The sequence below is a fragment of the Colius striatus genome, chromosome 2 (genome assembly GCF_028858725.1).
Source record: "Colius striatus isolate bColStr4 chromosome 2, bColStr4.1.hap1, whole genome shotgun sequence".
NCBI classification, from domain to species: domain Eukaryota; kingdom Metazoa; phylum Chordata; class Aves; order Coliiformes; family Coliidae; genus Colius; species Colius striatus.
In genome coordinates this window covers 112,639,622-112,658,913 of record NC_084760.1, presented here as the reverse complement: position 1 = coordinate 112,658,913, position 19,292 = coordinate 112,639,622, and the positions used below count along the sequence as shown (strand labels likewise).

Sequence of the window (19,292 nt, the reverse complement as noted above, 5' to 3'; positions counted from 1 at the left end):
AGAACTCGTGGGTAATGAGAAACACAGCTGTATGGGCAGAGAAGCCATGTCACCTCAGGACTCACCTCAGGACTTGGCGCTGTGGGGGGAACATCGGCTCCCTGAGCTCTTCTACCAGCAGGCTGCTAAACCCCTCACTGCGCACACGGCATCACACCCATCGCCTACAGGAATGTAAATCCTTCCTACGGGCCTTGTCAGCCATGACAAGGAGCTGGCTGGGACCCAAACTGAACTTAGCCGGGCCGGGGGAGGTTGGGCTGAACCCAGCCAGGCTGGGCAAGGACAAGATGAGGTGAGCTAAGCCTGGCAGGATGGAGTGGGGCTAGATCAGGCTGAGACGGGCCTTCCTAGGTCAGGCTTACTAGGACTGAGCGGGGCTGGGCCCAGGCGGGACACGCTGAGGTAAAGCCGAGGGACGAGCCGAATAGGACCGAGTCGATCCGAACCGAATCGGAACGAGCCGAGGGGAAACGAATCGACCCGGACTGAGCCGAACCGGACCGGACCGGACCGAGCCGACGGAGAGCGAGGAGAGCCGGACCGATCCGAAAGAAGCCGAGCCGAGCGGCGGCGGGCGGGGCGCGGGGGCTGCGGCGCGGGGGGCGGCGCCGGCGGGCTGAGGCGAGCGCGGCAGCGGCCGCACCCCGGGCGCTGCGCCGCGGGGGCTCGGTGGGCCGGGCCGGGGCGGGCCGCGCCGCCGTGGGGGAGGCGCCACTGGCAGGCGCGTCTCCTCCTTCCTCACCGCCGCCGCCGCCGCGGCTCCCTCCCTCCCTCCCGCCCGGGTCCGGCGCTGCCCTGCCCGCTCCCGGCGGCCGCGGCCGCTCGGCAGCGCCGGCGCTTCCTGCTGGGGTTCCCCCCTCCCCGCTCGCTCCGCCGCCACCCGCGGCGCCCCGCCATGGCGTGAGCGCGGCCATGGGGCTGGCCCGGAGCCGCCGCCTGCCCCCGGGCGCTGCGCCGCTCCCCCGGGCCCGGACCCCACGCCGCCGCCGCCGCCGCCGCGCCCCGCCGCGCCCCCGCGGCGCGCTGACCGCCGCCTCTCCTCCGCCCCCGGCCGCCGCCGCCCGGCGACGAGCACGGCCGTAGCTCCCCCCCTTTTCCACCCCCTTCCCCCCCCGCCGCCGCCCGCGCTCCCGCGCCGTCGGGCCCGGCGCGGCCGCCAGCCCCGGCCCGCCGCGGCGCGGCCTCCCCCGCCATGTGAAGCGCAGGAAGATGCGGAGGCGCAGCCCGGCCGCCCGCGGCGAGGGATGAGCCTAGACGGGGAGAAGATGACCGAGGAAGCCTACCCTGACGAGTAAGCGGGGCCGGGCGGGGGCGGCGGGCGGGCAGGGGCCACCCTTTGTTGCCCCGGCGGGACACGGTGCGGATCCCTCACTTCCCCCCCCCCCCCCCCCCGCCCTTCCCCACACACACAGACCGCGGGCGGACAGAGGGACACGGACACGCGCGTACGTGTGCGCGCTGCCCGCCCGCGCATCCGCCATTTCGCGCTCCCCCCCGGGACGCGCTCATTTGCATACCACCTTTTCATTCATAAAAACCCCCGGGAGGCGCGGGGACGCCGAGGGGCGGGGGGGCGGCGTGAGGAGGGATGGGGCACCCCCGGACACCCCTCGCCGACACCTCTCCCTGCCCCGGCTGGGGGGATCGGGGGGTCGGGATGCGCGGCGGGGCGGCCGGCGGCAGAAAGGGGGGGGATTGTTCGGCGGCGCGGTGGTGTGCTCCCTTTCCTGCGCCCCGCACTCTCGGGGTTGAGAAGGGGGGCGCATGGAAGGGAAGGGGGGGGATGAGACGACGTCGCGGATCCCCGCCCCGGCCGCCGCCGCCGCCGTTTTGTGAATAGGAGGGCGGCCGCCGCCGCCGTCACATGACACCGCATTCATAAACCCGGTCACCGGAGGCCTCCCCATTCACGCCACCCCCTTCCCTTCCACTGCCCCCCCGTACCCGCCCCAAGGGACTGCGAGTGCCTCCCGCACCCACCCCGCAGCCAAGACACCCCTGCCGGGCGATACCCCCGCAACCGCCCCGCAAATAACCTTCTCTCCCCCCCGTCCCTTGCCCGAGAGGCCGCACCAAAGGCTTTCAAAATGCCTGACAGAGCTCTTTATTTTTTTCCCCCCCCTTTTTTTTTTTTCCTCCCAAATAAAACTTCAAAATATTACAGCGAAATTACGGGAAAGGCTTTTACAAGCCGTGCTGGCCCAAACGTTGTTCCTGGCTATATCTCTTTCTGGATTTTGACAGTCAAGAATAAATGAGTCACTTGCGTGCGGAACTGGTTCCGTGCCAAACGCCATAGGATGTACTGTGCTTTAAAATGACTTCTCTCAGGGCTTATAAAAGTGGTGTCAAAATTGTGCAACTTTTCAGCTCGGTTTTGGGAGTCCAAAAAACATGATAATTGGTGGCATGTGCTGCAACTTATACCTGTGTAAGTCAAAGTTATTTTGAGGAGGTTTACTGGAGAAATGTGAGCGGCGAAGGAAATGGCTTCTGCCTGCAACGCGCGTGTGAAGGGGAATTGTTATTTTGGCACTTCTTAATGAAGAGACTGACTATAAATACGTGTTTATATGTAGCTTCTGAAATTGTGGTTATTTTGAAGTTGGTATGGTTCTTCCAAAAAAGAAACCAACCCGACCCAAGCTGAGTTTCTCTCTCACTGCTTGCCATGACCTAGCAGACTGGAAAAATGTGGCCAAGTCATTTCCAATAAAAACTCGCCAGATCTTGGTTTGTGGGTTTTGGGGTGGGTTTTTATTTTGTTTGTTTCATTTCTCAAATTGGACAAGAGGAGAGGAGGTGGGTCCCTGTTGCTGGGTTTGAAAGCACAGGGGCAAACCTAACCTGATTCAGTAGCCAAAAGCTGGTACTCACCAAACTTCATCCTGCAGGAAGATGTTGCTCCAAATGTGTTTTCCTGCAGGGCTCGCTGCAGAGGTGAGTGTTGGTGTGAAACAGCAAATGCCTGGCTCTGATGGTTGGTATTTTTTCCCCCCTTAATTGTAGGCTGCAGTTTGTTTTGGAGTAAATTCTTCTTCTACATACCGCCACGCTGCCATACTGAGGGAGGCTTTGGCTAGTGGATCTCGTGTGTGTCCTGCCTGGGATGGGAAGGGAGGCTTTCTGGTCACACCACCTCTCCTGGGGTCACCAGTCAACACAACAACGTTTTCCATGTGGGATGGGGAGTGCTGGTGGCCATGAGAAGCTGGTACCCAACCCTCATCCCAGGCTAGCATTAACTGTTTTCTTGGCACCTGGATGTGTTCACTTTCAGAGTAAACGATGCACTGTGGTCCTTACCCTGGTGTGCACATCCTGAGCAGCCGTTTAGGAGGCTGCAGTTGGGCTTGTTGCAGTTTAGTGCAGGGCACGGAGAGGTGTTTTAGGTAAGCCATGATTTCCTCTGTAAGCTCTTCACTTCCAGCCTCGCATTGATTGATAGCGTCGCTGAAGCTGGTGACTCATGGGTTGTTTTTCATTTTGGTGGTGGGTGAAGTGATTTGATTTTCTTTTTTCTTTTTTTCAATATATGTGGTGTTAAAAGAAATAAGGACAGGCTCTCCTGATAAGTTTTCTCAAGCTGTCAGAACAATGGTAGTATAGCGTGCTATTTGCCCTAGATATCTGGCTTTAATTTGCATAGCTATTCTCATTTCACTGAGTGCACTGTGAGCAAATGTTAACGGCCAGATTACTAAAAAAAAAAGGACCACTGTCAGGGTGCATTTTAAAGTAATCCTCTTCAAGTGAAATAGGAGGGGTTTTTTCCTCATTTTTTGCTTTTTTTTAAAAAAAGAAATTCCTTGAACAACTCAGTAACATTTTTGAGTTTTGAAACAATTTATAAAACCAAGGCGCGGTAAAAAATAGGGCTCAGGATGCTGGAAACTCATTGGTCCCTTCATGACTGCACCATTTCAGATCAATACTTAGAGGTCAATTTGTCATTGCAAAGCAAATGCTTCTGTCTGCATCTCAACCTTTATTTCTGTCTCCTTCCTTCCCCCTCACCATCGCCACTGCACTTCTTCATTGCAGGGCTGGGGGGAAAATGTGGGACTCTTGGTAATAAATCGAAGGCACGGAGCCGCAGCCACTGAGTGTAAGTGGTGGGAGAGTTTCAGGCAACGCTGCCTGCACCCGGGAAAGGGGTGTCTGCCCGCTGCGAGTGGTGACCCATTCTGCAGCCAACAGCTCCCGGGTGGGCTGCTGGCATCTTTCCACTTGTAAGTAGGAGGATGGAGCTGAACCCTTAAAGCGATTCAGTTACGCCTGGAGGCTGCTGCCTGCTCGTTCCGATGCACGGTTCCAAGAAAGTCACAGGAAGTAATTAAATGGAAAAGGTCAGAGAACGAGGAAGTGTTGGTCTGCAGCCTCTGGCTGCCTGGGATGGAGCTGCGAAGCCCTGCCCGAGCCAGGCAGCGGCTGCCTCCCTGGGGTGTCCCCGGCACTCCACACTTGATTTATTCCATTGAGCCCAGAGTGCACGGGCCAAGTCTTTGCCAGTGGGACTGGTCCCTTGAGGTTTATAATGATCTAGGTTAAGTGCGAAATGACTCGGGGAGGTGTAGGGGGTTGCTGCAGTGGTGTTGTCCAGGACGGCAAAATACAGCGTGGGATTGCATTGGTGCTTCGTGGTGATGCATTTTTCCCAGTCCAGGGAAAGAAAATTAAACTTGACTCACGCTTGTTTGTCCTTTTGCTGATCCCAAAATCCCACTTCCCTCTGTCACTGAGCAGGGACCAGTGATGCCTGCTCTGAATACTGAATCTATCAATATTGCAGTTTGCCCTTTCTGCTGTAAAACTAAGTCTTTTTTTGCTTCATTTTCACCACAATTTTGCCCAACACTGGTGATTTTTTTTTTTCTGTAGGTGTCATAAAGTGGCTCATTCAGCTTACTTTTTTTTCACTGCAAGCTTAAGCTGGGGAGGAAGGCATGGGACACACTGTGTGTCATGACATTGTTGCTCGCAAATAGGACAGGAAGTGAAGGATTGCCAAAATATAACTGTTTATTTCTTGGCCTGAAAACATGCCTGTTAAAAATACGACATGTAAGTAGCTGCTTTGTTCGGTTACTGGGAGAAGTTGCTGTTTATAAGGGAATAATAGCTGTTTGGGGGTAAAAAAGGGTATTCTCTCTTCCTACTTCTGTCTTGGAAATGCCTTGGAAAGGAGCTATAGGTAGAAGATTTACGGAGAGGATGTTTGGCGGACAACTGGAAGGGAGACCTGTGGGAAGAGGTTTGCCACAAGCAGGAGTGATCTGGACTTGAGTTTCTCAGTGTGTTAGTCCACACTATGTTCACGGGCAGCCCTCGGATAAGCCCAATCCTACATTGAGGAGGAGAAGCCTAAACAACCTGCCTTTGGGCCAGGAAGTGGAGATTTTCAGCGAGGCTCCCTTGGGCAGGAAGTGTGGTGGGACAGCGGCGGTGGGACAGGGTGTTCAAGTGTGGTGCGCATACCACACTGGCAATGGGATCATCTTCAACCTGTTTTTGCAGCCTGTGTTTTCTCTGGCTGGGGCGCACCCTCGAGCGTGGGTTAAAAGGTAGGCTTTATCTACCTGTTTAATTAAATCCCCAGGCTGCAAACAAAAGTATGTTGTGTGACAAGGCTCGCTTTTAGCGTAGACTCAGTTGGCTGGCAGCTGGATTTAAACCACAACGTTGTTTCCTGTCAGCTACCAACCTGCAGGGAGATGATGGTAATTGTCCTTCTTCTTCTGGACCAGACTGGAAAATAGGAACTCAGGAATGAGACACAACTCAACCATTGATTTTGATCTCCCCTTTTGCTTTCTTACACACTCTGGCATGCTTGAGGAATCGATAAATTCAATTTCCTTCCTTCCAGCAGAATAAGAATAAATGATCCTCCAAAAGTATTAAACCTGGGAGAGATGTGCTCAGAAAGTTTGAGTACCAAAAGGGTGCAGGCAGTCGGTCGCTTCCTGGCATGGATCATGTTGCATGTTGACATGGCCCATTGAATGGCAGTACCCTGTTTCTGCAGAAGATGGGATCTCATGGCTTATTGGCAAAGGTGCACCTCTTGCTTCCTCTGCTGTTAGGCCCAGCTTTGGCTATAAGAACTATTCTCTACAACAAATTAATTGAAAAATGTTTTTTTTCCCTTCTCCCCCCCCATCTTTTTAATAGAGAGTTAACCTGTGCAAGAGATATGCAGGAGTAGAGGAGGCACAGTGATCAGTAAAACTAGAATTACAGTTCTGGAGACTGGTTTTGATATATACCCTGTTTGCTAAGCACAGAGCATTTGATTTTTTGAGGTTTTGCACTTCAGAAGCAATGCACAAATGTAAAAAGAAAATAAAAAGGCTCAGTTGACTAAGAAAGGCACAAATAGATGGCAGCTGACTGACAGCAGATGCAAGCTGCAGCAGTCCCCATTTCCGTGGACTACCAAAAGCAAGCAAGAAACTGTTATCACATAAATCCTGGCAGTGTTAAGAAGAGGTCTTCTCCAAACCTGCCCGCAAGGAGAGCAGTGTAGCATCTCTCTGCACGTTGCTTGCACTGACCCTTTCTTCCCACCTTGGCTGTGGGTAAATTCAGCTGATGGTTTCAAATGTCCTCTTTTAAAATCTTGGTTTCTTTTCTTACCTATTGGTTTTCTGCCAAGATTTTGTGAGTTTTCTTTTCCTTCCTTCTCTTTTTCCCTACCCACGTCCGCCCCCTTTACTTGTCAAATTTCCTTTAATCATTTATTTTTCTGGTGCTTACTCAGTACTGAAAACCTGACCCTCTGAAGATGCAGGGAAATGTGGCTGGGCTGTGCCAGCTGCCTCCTTGTTACTTTACTTTTGTGCCTAACCCTCACCTTTGGTTTTTCATCAGCTTTTCAGAGCAAAGATTTGGTTTGTCCATGTAGTTTCTCACACTTCCTTTGACTTCCTTGTCAAAGGTGGTCTCCTCTCCTGAGTGAACTGAGGGTGCTGGGTTGAAGAAACAGAGGATGGGTGAGAGGGAGAGCCCTACAAATGCATCAAGAATAGCAAAGCAGTGCCCACACGCTGTGCTTCTACCTATTGCAGCAGTTAGGGGGATTTGCGTCACATATCCATGTGACAGTTGGTATTGGTATCTGCAAATATAGTGATGCTCCTCACCTTTTTTCCTACTCTAGCTTGATGCTGAACAGGAAGGGAAAGGTCATCTCCTTGAGTCTGGGAGGATGTCTTTGCTCTCTGCGTGGAGCTGACAAGGGGCTGTTCCCTCCTTCTGCTGGGTTTCATTCCTGCCAGGTTTCTCCGTTTCACTTCTTGTTTTGTGCATTTTCATTTCCTTTCCCCTGTACTCTCTGGGTTGGGGTTAGGTGGGGTTTTTTTTTGCCTCTTGCTTATTTCAATCCTTTCAAGTGTTGCTCTTGTCTGGAAGCAGGACTTCTGCCATCGCTACAGCTCCTGGAGCAAATCAAGTATGGCTGGCAATATTTCCTCTGTAGCATCAGGGAAGGTGGTCTCCTGCTACATGCACTACATGTAGCTGTTGGAGCGAAGCACAGCTTCATGCAGTAGAAGTGCTTCACCTTAAAAGTGAGCTGTGTTTTATGAAAAGCAGCATTACAAAGTATGCTTTCAAGGCTGTTAAAAGACCTTTCCTCCAACAGCCAGCAGGTTCTACCTGTTGCAGTAGGTCTAAGTGAGATATCACTCAAATTACTATTTTTGTCTCTGATCTGCCTTTTCTTAGGCTCTTTGAATAACTTTCTCCTTTGACTTTCTTTGCTTGCAACTCACACTTCAAGGACTGTGTTTTGGGGTTTTGTGTGGGTTTTTTTTTTTTCTCCTCTCCCCTTTGTTCTCAACTCCTACATGTGCTGCAATCAGAGGAGAGATCTTGAGTCTGTCAGCTGATACCGATAGCTGATGGAGTCTCCTCCTAGGAAGGAGACTTCTTACTGACAGGTGTGGGGAAGAGGGTTTACAGGAATTTCAGACAAAATAACTTGATTTCCTCACGTGTAGTGTTTTCAGAAGCGAGATTGCAGAGTTGCCCACCTCCACAATGTGCTTGGAATTTGACATAATGCCTAGTAAAGAGAAAAGCTTTTTGTGGCCTGAAGACCACTGTGGTGATGGAGCTTGTTCCTTTCTAGCTAGTGTTTTTCATTCAAGGTGCTACAAAAAGTGGACACAATTCAAGCCACATATAGTGTCCTTAGTAAACTGCCTAAGCAATGAAATGTGGGGTTTTTTGGTTTGTTTGTGCATGTATTAAATGGCCTTGCAAAAGTAACATTAGGACTTGTTACCTGTGTACATCTCTCTAGGAACAAGAGCATGTGTCTCTTGTTGAGAGCAATCACTTCCCCCACCTTTATTTTTTTAATAGGAAAGTTGAGTTGGTTGCTGGTACACCTCTGCTGTTGCTCTTTGTGAAGCTCTCATTGATGGTGCTGGGAGATGTGTTGTAAAACCTGATAGTGTCTTTTGATCTAGAGTATGGGAAACATGTCTGTCTGCTTGTAAGGACCTGTGCTGCCGTGCAAGGACAGGAACGTGTTCTGCACATGCACTCAAGTCCTGAGGAGGTTTGGAAATGCTTAGATTATTTTTTACAATCATATTATACCTTTTTCCTGATTGGATAGTGCCATTATTTGGTTTTTTGATAGCTGAAAGCTGGATCTGAAGACTAGGTAGCTTCCTTCCCTTATGCTGTACATTAAAATGTTGAGTGTTACTTGCCTGTTCATTGAGTAGATAGGAGCAAGATTAGTTTCCTTTGCAATAGCTGAAATACTGAGGGTGTTTGCACAGCAGCCAGAGTTTCACAACGCTGTAGGAAATCACAAAGCTTCTTTGCTAAACACTGAAGCCTGTTGCAGCCCTGTGATCTTTCCTGCCTGCTTCTTCCTCGTCCTCCCATCACCTGTGGAAAGACATCTCTTAAATGATGTGGTTTTGTAGGTATTAAACGTATGCTTGGAGTTAGTTGATGCCACTAGCAGCAATTAGCATCTGAACCCAAGCACATCTGTGTAATGTGTTTTTATTTTGAATGTCTGTACTATTTATGCTTTTTATTTACTTATTCAATCACATAGTGATGGCAGAAGGCATTTTTTCATGGGGGAAGGACATGGGATGAAAGAAAGCTCTCTCATAGCCTCTGTTTCTAGGTGGAAGATTGCTCCCCTTAAATATGAGCAACACTCATTTTTCTGCAGCTGAAATGACTCCTCCCCTATAGCACCTTGAGCAGGTCCCTGTGGTAATGGGGATGCTGCCCAAAAAGATACCCATCGTGCTCTCCCTCCTCTGTCACGCACTTGGTGAAAGCTGAGAGCTCAGCTCACCTCCGCTTGCTGCATTTCTTCCGCTGACATGTCCAAACACTCCTGCCTGGGTTTTTAAATGCTTGGAAGGCAAGCTGTCTGTTTACATGGTTTTACGAGAGGAAAGGTATGCCCTCAAGCTGATATAAGGTTACTAATGCTTCAAGTTGCAGCATATAGGGAACCATGTGCTTTGCCTTCAGTTGGGATGAAATGAGGCAAAGAGGGGTGTGTTTGTGCCCTGGTAGTGAGCAGCAGGCCAGGTGGCTCATCACATGCATCCTTCCTCCCCTGCAGCCCATCACCTCCACCTCTGGGCTGGGGCGCCAGGAGAGTACCACTGAGGCAGTTGGTGGGGTCTTCAGAAGATGTACAAGGAAAAAAAAAGTATCCAGGTGTTAATGCTGGGAAGCTACTCTTGGGGTTTTTTTTGTTTGTTTTCCAGAAATGAAAGGAATACAGTAAAGAGCTGCTGGAAGGCATCAGCAGAGCCGACGAGTAGACTTGGCCACTGCAGGGCTTCTGGGTCTGGGGTTGCACATTATTTACAGTCTAGTTGTTCAAAACGATGTAGAGATCTGAAAGTACCACCTGGGATAGTTCAAAGCACTCTTAGGGTTTGGTTTTTTTCAGCTGTTTATTAACTTAGTTTTTGTTCTATACCATGATTCCTGTAATGCTTGGACCTTTGTATCTCTCCATCCTTCATCCGTACTGCATGGGTGGGGTGTGAGGACAAAAGTCCAGCGGCATGACTGGTTTTGGCCATGCAGCTGCTTTATTTGATCTTGTTTCCTAAAACCCAAAGTGCTTGATTCTTTAACACTGATTTTACATATATATATATATATATATATATATATATATAAAAATAAATTTTAGTTTTCTTTTTAACTTTTATTAAAGCGCTCACTGCCTCAATGGGGATGGAGTGACAGTGTACAGCCACCTCTATTAGACCACAGCATAAATCCCTGTATTTCAGAGCTTGTTACACTCAATCTACTTAAAGTGTGTGTGAATAAATTACAGACAAACCACTGATACTTCAGCAGACCACGCTTGGGCCTTTTTAAAAAAAACACTAGTGAAATTACAGCAAAAAACTTTATCGCTGGAGATTTATAGCACTGCCAACATAATTCATCCTTGACTGAAACTTGGCTTGGGAGATGTTAAGCTGGTTGCAGCCTGTCATTACTTTACATGTTGTTACTGAATGTATGCAGTTTGGTGGCTGTACAGAAAAAAAGGTTAGGCAATGGTGCAGAGTTTTGGAAAACAGTAACTGATACTTGGGTTGCTTGAATGAGCTTGTGTTTTTAATAAGGCATCTGATGTTTAGTTGAACTGGAGGAAAAAATTATGCAGAACTTGTTTTCTGTGTTAAAAACAAGAATAAAAGACTCTAGTGTAATTAAACCACTAGATCTGCTTAAGAGAAAAAATTCCTGTTTTGTTGGGTGTTTTTTTTCCTGCAAGTATTTAGTGTTTTGGTATTGTAACAGTGCTTAGAAGCCCAAATGTTGAGGGTCTGGAAAGTTATTAAGCAGTGCTGAAGATGAGCTTCTGCTTGCTGTCCAAAGAAAGTGAAATGTAGAGAGTTAGCTAACTTGGTTAAAAATAATAAATTAAATGAAGAGTTAAAGGGAGAGTGAGAGAGGGAGAAAAGGGATCAAATGCGTTTTAATGTGTGGTTTTTTTTTTTCTAGAAAAAAAACCCAAAACATATCAAGAAGACCTAGTTTTCCTGTATTTTGTCCACCCTAGTGACTTGGATCTCAGTCCTGCTGAACTGCAGGTCTCCAAAGCATCTACAGGCTCTGTAATTCTAAGGCACTGAATATAAATATTGCGGACAGACAGGGTGGTGTGGAGAGGAGCTCGAGGCGTACACAGAGCACGGTCTCACAAGTGCAGTCAGGAAGTTCTAGAAATACCCTTTATAAACACTGCATCCTACAGGAAGAACCTTAAAGCCCAAATAAACCATTTCCCCCTATGCTTATGTATACATAAACTGTACTGGTTTGGAAGATCTTATCAGGTCAGTGATGTGCCTTTTTACAGTAGTTCCTAAAACAAGTTATATGATAAATAGAAACTTTTTTATTTAAATCTGTTTGTCAGGTCTGTCTGTGCTTTTATCAGTTACTAAAAAGTCTGTGTGTGTCTCACCACCTCAGGTCAGTTTGTCTGGTTAAGTGACTACTTTTGGTTAAAAATCTTTCCAAACACACGTTGTGCAGCTTGGTTTAGATGAGTGAAGGTAGGAGAAGGGTGAGCGATTTTTGTCACTTCAGCTTGATGTGTGGATGTGTGTCTTAACCCACCTAAAAATTTTCTTTATGTATGTTGTATGTGTAGAAATGATTAGCAGCAGGTAAAGGGGCTGCAGAAAGAAGATCATTTTGATGCTTTAGATTGAACTCTAAAAGTGTTTGTTGGTCCTGGGATGGCCATGGTTGTCTTGCAGATGCTGGGCTGGACAATGTTAAAATACCTGTGTTTGCAATACAGTATTGTTGTACTTTTAGCCGATTTTTCTCCTGTGTATGCACATAAAAATCTTCTTGTTTCTCTCCCAGTTTTATTATTAGGAGCCAGAAATGCTCTCGTACCTAGAGGCTGAGATCTAGCTGGGGTCTCTCAGTTTTTGGGTGTGGAGCTAGCGGTTGGTGTGCTTGTTCACCTCAGCCATGCCCATCTTCCCCTAGTGAGCAGTTATGAGGCCCTTCAAAATCATAGCCTATGAACAAAAAAACATGGCTTAACAAAGTCTGCTAGAAACCACTCATTAGATTTGGTTCTATGTGCATATCATTAGACAAGATCCCTGAAATAAATTTCCAGGATGTGCAGAAAAGCTCCCCACCCTACACCCCCATAGGGAACAAAAAAAGACTGTTCCCTAAAGTTAGCAGTTGCATGGATTGTTTTAGAAATGGTGATAATTAAGATCTGTGAAACACAAAAAGCCTCATCTGGTATGTTTTTATCTTGGATGTGAGAGTTTGACTTTTACTATGGAGCACTGAAATTTTGTGATGCTTAGTGCCACTGAGTCTATATAACTATATATTGTCTTGTTCAAGAAAGCTCTAGGTGAACTGTAAGCTGGGTTAATTTGTTGATAAAACTTGCTGTTCTGTGCAAAAGTAATTAAAATATTATTATAGTAAAATATATTAATTATAAAAGATATATTTGGTGGTGGTAAGGGCGTTTGTGTTTTTTTCCTCCTTCCCCTTACAATATCTCTAAGGAAATGTGGGCTACTTTTATCAGACTATTGGTGGAATAGCTTCCCCAGCCTTTCATAAGGTTGAATAAAAAAACAAACACTCCTCTTTATGGGAAGGAAGGGATGGGAAAAGAAAGGGTGCTTTTGTACACTTTCCCATTCATGTTTTAAAAAGAAAAAATATCAACTTCTAGAGTCGGTGCCATGTAACTCATACAATAATGGGAGTTGAGAGTTGGAAGCTTAATTTGCTTTCTCAGCACTGACTTAAAACCAAAGGGGAATAGCAGTGAGCAGAGAGCACTTGCTGCTTTGGTTTTGCTGCTGTTGGACAAAATGCACTCCAAGTTCAGCAGTGATTTAAGTAATAAAGTCCCTAAGTGCTTCTGCAAATCAGTTCCCTTTGGATTACGAATGTATCTTAAGGTTTGTGTGTTGATTTGGGGTAAGATGATACAGAGGAAAATGTGTCCATTGTTCCACCACTTAAATTTTGACATTTCAGTAAAATGCATACCTTTGTGCAAACCCTTTATCACGAAAAACCGGTTCAATGTTGCTAGATTGTTTCCCTCTTTTGCTTCCTCTCTGCTACAGGAATAATTTTTCACAACACTGTTTCCCAAATTTTGGTTCTACATGAGTCTGGTATCCTCCTGAAAATACTCCACTGCAAGTAGTACTTACTTATATTTCTTTAAAGAAGGAAAAAAATTCCTCTGAGTGGTAGAGATGGGACTAGAAATAAGCACTTCTGGTTAGAGCTTCTCCAAATGGTTGTCCATCTTGAGTCACTGTAAATGAGCAATGTAAATGAGTTGTAAATGAGGTACAGACATTTAAAGCAGCCAGGTCCAAAAGTGAAGCAACTCCTGCCCTGGAAGAAAGAGTGGAAAAGCCTAGCTGCTTTGGGAGGGGCTTCTGGATCTGTTTCTGACCAGTCATCTGTGGAACCCTTGAAGGCAATGTATAACATATACTCTTTGTTGGAATCCATGCTGTAAAGGACTCATTCAATAGACTTAGTGGGTTTAGCTGAGAACTGCTAGTGGTGGTTACAGGGAATATGCTTGTGCCTGGAAAAGGTTATCTCATCCTTGCTAACGTTGGAGCTACCAAAACCTTGACTCTACCATGCGTACCTGCACCAACATGCTAGTAACATTGGTAAACGTTAGCTATTCTTCAACTATGAACCATGCATCAAAGAGAGATCCTTCACATCCTATCTCGTCTTTTCAGGAAAGTGACTGTCCAAATATCAGGATGCATTAAAAAATACTTGATAAATATTGCTTTTGAGTTGGGTTAGTACTGATTTTTTCTGCAGTGTGTATGGAAGTGAACATCTCTGCATGCAATGGGAGCAGGGGAGAAAGGAAGGATGGGATGGCAGAGAAATTTGTTCACCTAATTGGTGTTGGATCAGCAGAAAAATGGTTATTGTACTGATTCATTCCAGTTTCTGGTTTTATGAACTGTTGCAACATGAACCTGGGCCAGTTGGGTCACCCCTTGCTGCAACGGGCATGAGAAGGTGGCAGATGTATTTCTCTTAGAAGAGTAGAGGTCATTTTACTTTGTGTCTGCAGATAGTGTCTTCCAGTGTCAAGTGACAGGCATCTTCTTATCCTTCAGAGATACACTTGTTAGCAGAAATGGAGCACCTGGCTTTTTTCTTACCCATTAAGCCTAGCATCCTGCCTTGCTTTCTGGATACTGGCAGAGTGCAGATGTCTCTTGGTGTAGCAGAGGATGTGCTTTTTGTCTCAACCCCAACTGCTAGTTTGAGCATGCACACAGCCAGTTCATCCTCATTTCCTTGCTCGCTTGATGTCACCAAAATGCATGATGCCAGTGCAGCTGCAAGTGACTTCAGAGGTACAATGACAGCAGTTCTATGCATTTGCTTGGCAATGCTGAGTTGCCACGATGTTTGCAGAGGAAAACTCCATTCTACTTTCTTCCATGAAGTTGTGAGGAGCGCATGGTCACACTGAGTCCCTATTTGCAAGTTAGCCCGAGAGAGGGATGTTTTGAGTTTTACAAGTTCTTTAATTGAAAGAGTCTCCCAACAACTAATACCCAACTGCCTGTTTAAGCTGTTGTTTTCTGTACGTGGAAGGAATAAATACTTAGTCTCTTTCTTCTACTTCTGCGTGTGACTTTTGTCAGCAAGAAGCTTCTGCTGCTCCCTGAACTTGTGAGTAAAACTCTCAGGACAGAAAAGGGAAACTCCTTGAGAGCACTCTCCAGTGTCGAAATACACTGTACAAAAGCACGTTTGTACATTTTGTTACGTGAAGGAATTCCTGGCTGTACCCAGCCTTAAGTAAATAGCCAGGGAGAGGCAACTGAAGCATGACGGATGGCTGTGGTTGGTGAGGAAAGGCGTGTGGCGTGGAAGTCCACGGTGCAAAGCAAACAATAAAGGGAACTGTGCCATGTTTTACAGTAGTGTTAGGAGAGAACTGTCCGCTGCCTGATGCTGTGCTCAAGGTCTCTTGGAACAAGCACAGAAGTGCAGAAAGGTTTTCTTCAATCCATAGGTGTATTTTCTGTTATGTCATGCATTTCAAGCCACTTGGAAATTATGTCTTCATCAGTGAAAGGAAGTAATCTCTTGGGATATTTTGCTGACTTGATGTTTGGCTTCAAATTCTGGATAGAAAATACCTCCAGAGGTCTGAAGTCCTTTTCTAGATTGCCTGAGTTGCTCTTGCAGCTCCCTAGGATGGTGAGATGGCAGAAAACCAAGCAGGGTTTTCCTTGGATGGCTCCAATAGGACTGTGTCTGGTTGAGCACCTGGCTCAGGCATCACTTGCTGCGTAATTCATAAAGGGCAGTTAGAAACTCCTTTGACAGCAAAAGTAAATTTTTTAGATCCAGACAAAACTTAGGACTGGAAGGGAAATTATGGCTCATTGGAGGGTGCTGTGCTGCAGGGAACATGAATGCTGCAGTGCAAGAGTATGTTTGCTTAATTGAATAAAAGAAGTTGAAAAGGTTGTACGTGTTCACAGCTTGTGCATATTCTTGCTATTTTATATTTAACTTACGAAAACTGTAGACTTGAAATACAGGGAAGGAAATACCTAAAAGCCAATGTTCATTTTCTTTTGGAACATCTCAAATACAGGAACTTTTTTTATAAGAATGTAGCTTTGTCATTCATGATCTAATTAAAATGCTAAATATACTAACCTCTTTTGTGCTTGAGGAAGAGTTTTACTTCTGTATGTAGTAGCTTCCCTCTGCAAGATAATTTTCATATAATTAAGGTTTCCTTGTTTTAAATGTCAGAAAGCAGTTACTGTTATCTCTCCAATCAAATGTGTGCAAATGGACATGGAAAAAATGTCTCTGAGACTGCACTTTGTGGGGTTTTTTATACACGCAACAAACATGCAACAGACCTCATTATATAAGAAGGTATTTCCCTTGTGTTTGATGACAGGGAGGTAGCTTGAAGATTCCATCATCTGCCTGAGTGTGGCCAGCAGCCTGTGCAAGGCTGTGCCTTTGGTCATGAAAAGCTCAAGAATGAGGTTTGTAATGGGTTCCCTCTGCTCATCAGTGCAGACATATATGGTAACATCAGGGTTTTGGTGGCTTCAGGGTTTTGGTAGCTTCAAGCACTGTGCAGACTTTCTTTCCCCCCACTACGCACTGTTGCATAGCACAGTGCTCTCACCTTACATTGTTTGTGGCTGTAGCTCTAGATTCGTGAATGCTTTTTGCCTTTTAGCACTCTTTTGTGTTATGGATCATGCATAAATTAGTCTGCTCGTGTCACGGAGCTGGATTGTGGCAGAGTGGATTTTTGGCTTGTTTATGTTTCTTTAGTGTGCTGAACATGCTTTTCCTTTTGACTAAAATTAAACCTCCCCACCCCAAGCTGCTCTCCCACCCTTGAACTTCCACGCGAGGCATGAGAGACATGTAGAGCACACTATAGGTTGGCATGATGTTTTAATTAACTATTAAATTCTTTAGCCTGGGATATGACCTAATTAAGCTTGAAGAGCATGATTGCCCCAGGTGGATAAAAAGCTTGTCCAAACAAGTGTTGGGGCACTGTGCGAAAATTACTCTGTATCAAAGGTAAAGCTTAATTTTAGCCTTATAAACCTAAACGGGATGTAGCACCTTCAGCAGCCAGTGGATGTGCATTATGGTGTTGCCAGCTGTTAGCAGGTTCAAGTTGTTAAAATCTGCCCTTTGGAAATGGTGTGGGCACCACCAGACTCATCAGAGCCATCAGTGCCCATTCCACACCATCTGTCAGGAAAGCAAGTGAGGAGCCACTTTGAGCTTGCAGTGCCACTCACTTGGCAGAGGGTCAGAAGGAAGTCTCAAGCACTACCCAGAAGCAGGATTTTTGGAATAGTCCTCGTACCACCCTTCATGCTGGCAACAGCTGGTCAGCATAGGCATGGTGGGCATTTAAGGTCCCTGGCAGCAGAGCTCAGCCTTCCTTGTTGTTAGCTTGGTTGGAGGGAGAGCCCGCAGTCTGTAACTGCCATGGAAATGTCTAAAGCTACTCGAGTTTTTTAAATTATTATTTTTAATTTTATTTCTAATGGCATGGATCTGTGACTTGCTGAAGTACCTATGGACCTCAAACAGTGGTTGATTTTATTGAATAAGGCAAAAAATTCCCCTGTGCAGTCAGGGCTGTGCAAAACCAAGAAGCTGTGAGGTGCCCCAGAAGAAGAAATTTCCAATGCTTTTGACATCAGATGGCTTACAGCTCTCTTTGTGCACTGTGTGCCTTTTAACCAGCACTGCCAAAGGTTGGAAGACAGCTTTGGACAAGACACCCATCATTTCATTGTGCTTTTTTGTTACTTCATACTGTGATTTGAAGAAAGGAACTTGGAAGAGCCAATCTATGACTTCTGAAAGTATCTCCTGGGTATTGGCAAGACATTGGAGAAAAAGAGACTGTTGTGTTTTTCTAGTTGGCTCATATTTGATGGAACTGCCTTAATGTCAGTCAAAGTTTGGTATTTTTGTGGAAGTATTGTCGAGATTTTCTTGACAGCTGATTCCTTCACCTTCATACAGAGCAAAGAAGGGGTGAAGCCAGTATATCTGGATGTCATTTCAGAGTTGTAGTGACATTTCTGGATGACATTTTAGGGTGTGAAGCATGGGGAATGTTGGTGAGCAGCATATACAGGTGCAGCTTCTCACCATCACCTCAGTTACTTAATTAGTCGGAGACTCTGAACTTTAATGGTGCTTTTGATAGTGATTTCCTAGAAGCTGTCATTCAAAGTCTCCTTCTGTGTGTGTGTTGTTATTCTACTAATACCATCAGTTAACATGAGGAGCTCTGGGATGGTGGTAAAACGTTTTGTTGTGCAAAGCCTCCGTATGCCAACACATGTGGGAGACAGACAAAAACTGAGATTGGCCTACTTGGATGTGCAGCAGTTTGGTAGAATTTTAATGTAAGCAATCTCTTGAAAAGGGAATGTGAATTAGCATAAAGGAGATACCCACTAGCTAGCCTGACTGGCTCAGGTAGGCTTTGGAGGCTTTTGCTTGTCCCTTGTCATCAGGGAGCATGTCAATGCACTCTGCACCATTGTAGCAGCATTGTCGTTTCTCTAGATAGGAATGATTGTGTGAACTGAAATCTGAAATTATTTCAGGTTCAGATCTTTGTTTCTCTGATTTTACTGCAATTTAACAGACCATACAGTTGTCACAGTTGATTGTGATGCACAAAACCAGTAAACGTGTGTCTTGGTATATTCTATGTCAGACAAATAGCAAATGCTTAATATTTGATACAATGTGTAGGTATTTGTATATTTGTACAAGTGTTCCATGCAGTAAGTATACAAATAGCATCTAGGTTTTCATTGCAGTTGTAGTAGAGGTCAAATCCAACTGCAAAGCTGGGTTGAGAGTATTGCATTTGCTTTTTAAAACGTAGATCACTTCAACCCCGTAGTTAGTTAACAACTACTAACATGGAAGTTTAATTCTATTTCTTAAGCAATGAATGCTCTAGTTCAAAGGAATCACTTCCAGTGGGGAAAAAATAATTCAACTATATATGGTACTAAAGAGTGAAGTGGTGAGAACATATTAGAAAGATAAATATTTAAACCTTTTTTTCAGGTCAAGTTAAATGTAATTTCTGTATTAGTGGCTTTTCCATGCTCTGGGAGTTCTGCAGATGGATGTCAGCTTAAGTCAACTCTTAGGGTGGCATTCAGTACATATGCATAGCATTGATTGCAGTGGAAAAGATCTAAACTTTGTGCAGGCTTTTGCAAGAAAGAGGTGGAGAAGTTGTTCAAAAAGTTTGCAGCATCCTTGATGGAACTAATTCATGGTGGTGGTAGTTTTTTCATTTAAACAAAACGCAAGGCAGGAGAGTCCAGAACAGCTCTTCTTGATGGTTCTTGTTCGTGGTAAAACCATTAATTTCCAACAAGTGCTACTTTTAATATCAAGTATTACAGTAAACATACTAAACCAGATATCTGGAGGGGAGCACCACTGTCCTGTGACTAGGAGGGCAGGGAGAATGCAGCAGCAAAATAGTTTGGTTTATTGTTAGAACCTACAGAACATTGTCTATGGACTGACAGCCCTTTCAGTGGCTTGAAGTGACTTTAAATGAGGTGAAAACCAAATAGCAGTGTTGGCTAGGGAGGCAGCTAATCCATAATGTGCAGGATGGCCTGCCTGGACTGACAGCCCTG

General features: G+C 46.0%; 1 protein-coding gene across 1 annotated transcript in view; it reads left to right on the top strand.

The window, feature by feature from the left end:
- Positions 1 to 1,018: 1,018 nt before the first annotated feature.
- The window catches only part of SPRED2 (sprouty related EVH1 domain containing 2), a 63,935-nt gene continuing 45,661 nt past the window's right edge, over positions 1,019 to 19,292 (top strand). Inside the window, exon 1 of the mRNA XM_061989203.1 lies at positions 1,019 to 1,294. Coding sequence (XP_061845187.1) covers positions 1,248 to 1,294 — 47 coding nt within the window. The 5' untranslated portion in view covers positions 1,019 to 1,247. The remainder of the gene's footprint in view (positions 1,295 to 19,292) is intronic.